General features: G+C 43.2%; 1 protein-coding gene across 2 annotated transcripts; it reads right to left on the bottom strand.

Moving 5' to 3' along the window:
* Positions 1–259: 259 nt before the first annotated feature.
* LOC105053588 (calmodulin-binding receptor-like cytoplasmic kinase 2) lies at positions 260–7,153 on the bottom strand. 2 transcript variants are annotated; one of them, XM_010934816.4, is made up of 6 exons: positions 6,772–7,153; positions 5,810–6,081; positions 5,403–5,571; positions 5,113–5,202; positions 1,123–1,421; positions 260–852 (listed from the first exon to the last, which is right to left on the bottom strand). In XM_010934816.4, exons 1-6 carry the CDS (start codon positions 7,061–7,063, stop codon positions 577–579), a joined length of 1,398 nt encoding a protein of 465 aa, XP_010933118.1. In that variant the 5' UTR covers positions 7,064–7,153; the 3' UTR covers positions 260–576. The 2 variants fall into 2 exon arrangements, with proteins under 2 accessions (XP_010933118.1, XP_010933116.1); XM_010934814.4 differs by having other exon boundaries at positions 5,792–6,081; positions 6,772–7,146.
* Between the last annotated feature and the right edge of the window lie 791 nt (positions 7,154–7,944).

A 7,944-nucleotide genomic window follows, 5' to 3' on the forward strand; every position in this document is an offset into this window, starting at 1 on the left:
AGGAATGGACTCAGTTGTGCAAAAAACCAACTAGAACCCAAGCGGCTTGCAGCCAAAGCAGCAGGCATTTGGCCATGGACCATCTGTTTCTCTTTTTAAAAAGCTGATTACTTTCTTCCGATTGGTTGGAGTCTTCATTGTAACAGACTATGCACTGCAAGTGGTACCCAGAGAAAGCACTCCTTTAGCAAAACAAGAAATATCGATGACGCTAGATAGGGATTTCAAATAACAGGAAGAAGAATCAGCGGGCTGGATGTACAAAAAAAATATACAGCTTTATTGTTTTCACCATATACCTCCTCCATTATAGTAACAGATCACAAAGGAAAAAAAATCAAGCAGAATTCGAATTGTCATACTTCCCTACTCAAAAAGCATACACAATTGCCTAAGTACCATGAATACAATCCCCCCAGCCCCCTCCAAAAAAAAAAAAAAAAACATCTTGACACTTGTCAAACACTAAATAGCAAGAACATCTGATCAACTGTCACATTTGAGTGATCCCAGACTTGGTATTCTGAACTTCTCCAAAAGTAAATTAGATCTTCCACAACATAAAATTTCCCCTCGTCAGCTCTTCTCTTTGTTGTTGTGGATAAGAGAACTGTTTCTTTGATAGGATGATTGGGAGAAGGAATCCAGAGACGACAACTTTCTGTAGTCTTTACGTATGCTCCATAAGATTTCTGCACACCTCCTCATGCTGGGTCTTCTCTGTCTGTCTGGAGCTAAGCACTGGAATACGAGCTCAAGTATCTGTTCCACTGCCAGATTGGTAGCAGGGCTTGGTGATAGATTTGGGTCCAATATTTGTATTGCATTCTCTTCCGTAAATTTCTTTATTGCCTGTAATTTCACAAAGATAAGTAGGAGCATAAAAGAATTCCCCGTATGGTTAGCATAACGGCGACAAACCATTCCATACCAATCAAACAGAAAAAATAACTCATTATACACATGCAAATGTTATAAGCATTTCCATTATTTTCATGCAAGTTCTCATTAACTTGCTTTCAACCTCCTCCTCCTTGGGAGGCCAAGGGTGTTTTCAGCTTGATCCAGAAGTCGGCATTGACTAGAAAGTAAAAGTTCAGTATGAAAGAAACTGATACATACCCATTTTGCTGTAACCCGTTCCTTGAGATCCCTTTGTGCTTCTATGGGGCGCCTCCCAGATAGCAATTCCACCAGCAAAACACCAAATGAGAAGACATCACTCTTCTCTGTGAGTTGATAAGTTTTAAGATATTCTGGATCTAAATAGCCTGCAGTCCCTTTTACTTGGGTTGAAACATGGGAAACTCCAGACTCAGCCACACCAAGTCGTGCAAACCCAAAATCAGCAACCTTAGCACGGAGATTATCCGTTATAAGAATGTTGGAGGATTTGATATCTCTATGAATGATAGGCTGATCTGCATGAAAGCAATTTCTATGAATCAGGACAAGGAATTTTAAAAAGAAAGGATCTAAAAGAAGCTCTCAACATGGAACAGGATGTTGGAGATTCAAGCATGGATTCCCATGCTAGCAAAAGCAAATTTTCAGGAAAGCTAATGATTCTACGAATTCATATAAGTGCAGGTTATTTACTATGATAGTCTGCCATATATCTTTCCTGATACCCTTGGTTTTTCAGCAGCACATGAATGTAATAGCCCTTCCTGCCTGTTCTCCCATGATCCCATTGAATTTGCCCTAAGCTACTGCCCAACCACATTCTCTCACGGGTTATTGGCCCAGCTCAACCATAAAGGACAACTAAGGAAAGTTTTATCTGGGGAATGCATGATATGTTTGCATGAATGATGTAGATGCAGACTGTTATACAGCTGTATTGTCCTGTTTGATATAGTAATTAGAGAAGGTTGGCAAAATGAACATGGATAAGTGTGCTTAAGGACACCACAAGAGATAAGAATGTGAAACATTTGGTTTCTACCACCAACTTGTTGGGTTTACGCCTGCCGGCCCTACAGGAAGGCCTCCATTTGTGTTGGATGTACATATATGGTCCAGGCTCACAAGGCCTGAGTTCATATTAGGCTTATTTGTGTTCCATGGGACCAATCCCATGAGGAAGCCAACATTATATTGGGCCTACTATGTTCCATTCATTCAGTACATAAGGAGTTTCCTCACTTAAGGTAATGAAGCTCATTATATTGACCAATCCCATGAAGCTCCCATGTGAACAGTCGGGAAAAGAAGAAGTGTGATTGGGGATAACTCATATTCTGATATAGGAAGAGAGTCAAGATGGTGTTCCAAGGGTTCACCCATAAGAAGTTTCCTCACTTTAAGGGCATGTTTAGTTGGGGGGGATTGGACTCCAGAAGAGGAATGGGAATGAGTGACTCCCACTCCAATTGTTTGGTTGGGAGTAATCCAATTTTCATTCCGATTCCAACAGAGAATGGGAAAGCATCCTCAAAAACCCAATCTCTACTCTCCTCTTATATTAAAATTCCATTCCGATTCTGATTCCAATCACAAACCAAACACGTCGGAGGATATGGCCATTTTGATTCCTATTCCAATTCATTCCAATGTTAATTCCGATTCTAATCATGAACCAAACATGCCCTATATGTCAGATGCCACTCATGTTGAAGAGTATGGGGAGGAAAAGTCAAAGGGAAGAAGAGAGGGGAAGAAAGAGAGATAGGGAGTTCCTCTAGGGTTCCTCTATAGGGTTCTTGTACCCAAGCTAGATGAGTACTTGGAGAAGAGTGCAAGAAGTGCCATCCCTAAAATCTAGAGAAGCTTCAAGAGGAGTCTCTCTAGTGCAACAGACAGAAAGGAAGGTAACTCTTGTATGCTCCGATCTATTGCAATACTCCAAAACCTAGGGCAAAGTTGTGGGAGATTGTACTCATTCTGTTTGAGTTTTCCAGTGGATCTTGCCCTGTCTTTTCCCTAAGGGGTTTTCCACCTAAAAACTTGTTGTATGGTTGTGCCTTTCATCTACTCAAATGCTATGTCGATGATATGTCTACAACATTGCTTGATCCCATTTCCTCTGGAGTTTCTGGTTGTTTCTGGCCTATTTCATCTCCAACAAGTGTTGTTGCGCATTCCAAATGATTGCAAAATCTGGGTGTCCTACTTTAGTCTCATTCCAGCAGTTCGCACAAGTTCATAATTGTGTCTGAACCCTTGTTTCTATTGAAAAATTGAAATGGAGAATAAAACCTTGTATGATTGTAATTAGACTAGTGATCACACAAGGATGGTTGGATATACAAGATTTCTTGACAAGAAATGATAAGGAAGAAGGGAAGAGAATGGTAGCATGTACAATGGCTGCAGTGATGAAAAGAAAAGTGAGTAGCTTGGGATCTAATCCCGTGTATTTATAGACTATCAATAGTCATTTATGAAGAGACACATCCCTTCACCATCATGTCCCTCCATCAATAGTCACTTGTGATGAGGTGCATCCCTTCACCATCATATCCCTCTATCAATAGTCACTATAAAGAGGTGTCCATTGGTTCAAATCAAATAGCCACTAATCACATCCCTTCACCATCATGTCTTTTAATTACACCTGTTGTCATTAGAGCTGTCAAAATGGGCCAGAGCCCATCAACCAGCCCATTTGGCCCTAAAAATGGATCAGGTCGGGCTGAGAAATTCTGGCCAACTTATGAAAGTGGGCTTTTTGGCCCGACCCCTGTAGCCCATGGACTGAACCGGATTAGGGCCGAGTCAGCCCATGGGCCGGCCCACTTGATGCCCATGGGCTGGCCCACTTGATGGCTTTTTTTTTAGGGGGGATTTTTCTCTCAAATTCTTCTCTCCTCCTGTCTCCCCCTTCCTCTTCTTCTGCTTTAGCCGCGATACAACAGTAGCGATGCCGGTCTTCTTCGCACCTGGCCTCCTCCGCGCCCTCCCCTCCCTCCCCGATGGTCCTGCCTCCTCCGCGCCTCCCCCACCGGCACGGCGATTGTAGCCTCCCCCAAGCCCCCTCCCCATGCAGTCCCCAGCCCGATCCCCCTCCCCCATACCCTTCCCGGCACCGCCTTCCACCTCCCCGGCTCCCCTCTCCTCCACCTCCCGTCGCCTCCCTCCTCCCTACTGGACCCATGAGGAAACCCTAGTCCTGATCGACTCCTACCGCGATAAGTGGTACGCCCTCCGCCGGGGCAACCTCCGTGCCTCCCACTGGCAGGAAGCCGCCAACGCCGTCACCCGCCGCTGCACCTGCCTGCCCTAGGCCTCCTCCAAGACCTCGGTGCAGTGCCAACACAAGATCGAGAAGCTACGCAAGCACAATCGCACTGAGCACCAGCGCTCGCTCGCCCATGATCCTGCGGAGGACGGCGGTAGGGTGGGACCGTGGGTGGTGCACCGGAGGGGATGGGTGTGGGTCGGCCGCTAGCAGAGAAAGGCGGAGGATCGACCGGGGTGGGTGTTGAGAAGAAGGGAAGGGAGAAATGAGGAAAAAAATAAATAAAAAAAAGAAGTGGGCTGGCCGGCCCTAACCCACAGCCCACGTGGGCTAGGGCCGAGCTGGAATTTTACAGCCCATTTTAACAAGTGGGTCGAGCCCGGCCCGACCCGGCCCTCATAATCACAGCCCACGTGGGCTAAGGCCGAGCCGGGCCGGGCCGACCTATTTTGACAGCTCTAGTTGTCATGTCTCTTCATGATATCTCTATTTCAATTTGTAATCCAACCATCCATATGGGAAGTCCCACACACGTTTTCCATCTCATATACCCATTTTTACAATGTTTGGATGCAATCACCCAAATTACATGCTACTTCTAGCAGGAACTTGCATCATATGGCTAAATGACACACATAATTAGTATGTGTCTTCAGTTTCTGCTAAAATCTGTTCTATAGCAACTTTGTGATTTCTAGAGGCCGGGTTGTGGGACCCCAACACAATTGAGGTAGCAAATGGCAAGTTTCAGTGCACTCACAGCATTTCTATCAGAGCAAAAGAAAATGGGAATATCATTGTCAACAAAAAGCCCAACCCCTCATGCCCAAACCATGCATAACCGTTCTCTATCATCCAATTGATATTTTCAGTTATTTAACCATAGAAACATACGAGGGTAACAAAACATTGGAACACTCTAAACACACCTGAATACATATGAAGATATGTAAGAGCATGAGCAACATCGATTGCAATATCCAGCCGTGCAGCAAGGTCCAGAGGTTTTCCATGTTGACCTGAAATTTATTAAACAATGTCAGAATGAAATGTCAAAGAGTTGAAAGAAATACTAGAAGATCAATCAAAACAAGGCTCGTACAATGACTAATCTTTTAAATATCAACAACAGTACAATGACAACAAAAACAGCGAGAAGTGAAACTGAAATATGACTATTGCAACAAAACAAAATGGAAAATATGCAAGAAAAACTTACAGTCAAGATGTTCTCGAAGAGTTCCATTAGGAACATATTCAACAACAATAATCTTCTCGTCCTCATATTCCAAATACCCATAGAACCTAACCAGATTCAAATGCTCAACACGCGCCAAAGTCTGAATCTCACTCTGGAATTCCATGCTTGGACGGTTATCGTGCACATTCTGCAATGAATCACAGACCGATGGTAATATCAGTCTCAATTTTCGGTTAAAGCCAATGTAATTTACGAAAAGCACCTTTTTTTTTTTTTTTGACAACAAGGGGTAAAAGCTATTCCCCAATTTCATAAAGACAATGAAAAGGGAGAAGAAAAGGCATAAACATTTGCTCGAAAAGAAAGAAAAGCATAGTATCCCAAAACAACAAACAACTGCATGTAACCTTTTTGGCACGCTTAACTGCAACAAGTGTGCCATCATTTAGTTGGCCTTTATAGACTACCCCAGAGCCCCCACGTCCAATCTCCAAAGCTGGGGAGAAATTCCTAGTCGCTTTCCGGATCTCCACCATGGTGAATCTCGTACCTCCAGGCTCTTTCTGTGAAGTATTTCCTGAATTACTATTATATATTCCTCTGCCCGATCGCCTCTTCTCGGCAGCATAAGAGCTTCCACGGGAGCTTCCACAAGAGCTTCCACAAGAGCTTCCATATGCACTAGGCGATGGGGTGACTAACACAAATTAATCAAAAAGAATCAATGAGAATAAAATAAAAAGTTGCCGGTCCTCTTGCCTATATCTCAAACCAATAAATCAAAATCCACAAGTTGAATGATGAAATGCATCAGAAAAATTAGTTTATCATCTTTGTATATTTTTAATATATTCGAGAGACAACAATAGAATCAAGCAGCCAAAACAAGCAAAGAACTCCAATTCTAAAAAAAAAATAAATATTTCCACTCCAAGCTTCCAAAATGCTTGAAGCACAAACAAACAATTTGGGGGAAAAATGATAGAGATGGCACATCAAAAAATATATATATTTTTCCGTTAATATTTTATAAAAAGACGGCAAGATTCCTGAGCACTGGTACTGCTACCACTGAAGAATGATGACAAACTCAAACTATAAAATCCAACATTTCAATTACGCAGCGTGAAAATTTCTGTCAAACAAGGATCTATTTGCCCACCAACAACAGATCGAAACCATCTAAAACAAGGAAAAAAACATCAATTTTCCCAAAACCATCCATACAAAAAAAAAGCAACTTTTCCTCAACATTCTCATGTACTTCTAAATTAAAACAAGAATACAAGCAAAAAGAGAGCGCCAAATTCTAAAACAATGAACTTCACCCCGATCCAAACCCAAAGTCCAAAACTTCCTACGAAGGGTGGAGAGGAAAGAAGCTTACGAGAAGGTGGCTTGAAGCCCTCCGAGAAATCGCCCTTCTCCGACCTCTCCACCGGCGGGACGAAGCAGGACCCGAACGCCCAGGCTGCGATCTTGACCGGGTTCCTGCCGGACGAGGACGACGACTTGCTGCCGCCTGATGAAGAAACCGAGGAGGTGGAGCTCCGAGAGCTGTCCCAGCCGTCCTGGGACTTCCGGCTCGTGCTGCTAGGGTTCCGACTGGTGGTGCTAGGGTTCCGGCTGGAGGCGCTGGATTTCCGGCCGCCGGACGCCGGCGCGGGGCTCCGCATCATCCGAAGCCGCGGGGAGGACGACGCGGTTGGCGGTCAGAACATGCGCTCGGGGAATATCTCGGGTTATTTAACGTGCGCCGCTTAGATGCTTTCTTAGCTGTGGTCTATGCTAACTGGCGCTCCGGCACGTGGGTGAGCCAACGTCCGTAGGACCTTTGGGTGGGGGGGGGCGACTCAAGTCTAGGTCAACCTCCACAGACTCCAGGAAGCGTTTGCAGAACTCATTCCTAATTTCCCCCTTGTTTCTTTCTTCCTTCCTTTTTGTTGGTTAGCTGTTGGGTTTGAAATTTCCATTTTCTACCACGTATTTTAGTTTTTAATAAATTGATCAAACTGGTTTTATTTTTTCTTTTGTCTAGGATGAAAATGCTTGAAGGTGTCTCTACCCCTCAAGTTGGACTCCACTTTCTTAATTTCTATAGTGTCACCTCTCTCTTTAGCAATCATGCAGGCCATATTCTAGATGCATAACACATGTCCAATAATGGTAATATGTAAGTGAAAACAAAAATAGAAAAGAATATTTTCAATCATGAGTTTTATTAGACTTTTTCTCTTTTCTTTTTCGGGAGTTTTTTTTCCCTCTTCTTAAGTTTAATTTGGAGGCATGGGATGGAAGGTCGAATCGGAGACTACATTTCATTGTCATAATCTTTGCCACAAAAAAAAAAAAAAAGAAAAAAAAAAAGTCATCATTGTCTTCTTGAATTATATTTATGCTTTATTGGCATTGAAGCTAAGGGACTAAAATTATGCTGTTGAGTAATTAATGGTTACTGTAATGTATCATTGATATGTTGCTTATAATATATGTAGGGTCTCATTAACAAATATCTAGGGATATTTGTCTAGGGACATTTGTTAAGAGTAACTCTCTGATT

The sequence above is a fragment of the Elaeis guineensis genome, chromosome 11 (assembly GCF_000442705.2).
Source record: "Elaeis guineensis isolate ETL-2024a chromosome 11, EG11, whole genome shotgun sequence".
NCBI lineage: Eukaryota > Viridiplantae > Streptophyta > Magnoliopsida > Arecales > Arecaceae > Elaeis > Elaeis guineensis.

Coding starts and splice junctions, on each gene's coding strand:
- LOC105053588 (XM_010934814.4), bottom strand. CDS start 7,063: ATGATGCGGAGCCCCGCGCCGGCGTCCGGCGGCCGGAAATCCAGCGCC. Junction 6,082..6,771: donor GGGCTTCAAGCCACCTTCTC/GTAAGCTTCTTT, acceptor AATTTGTGTTAG/TCACCCCATCGCCTAGTGCA. Junction 1,422..5,112: donor ATATCTTCATATGTATTCAG/GTGTGTTTAGAG, acceptor GCTTTCATGCAG/ATCAGCCTATCATTCATAGA.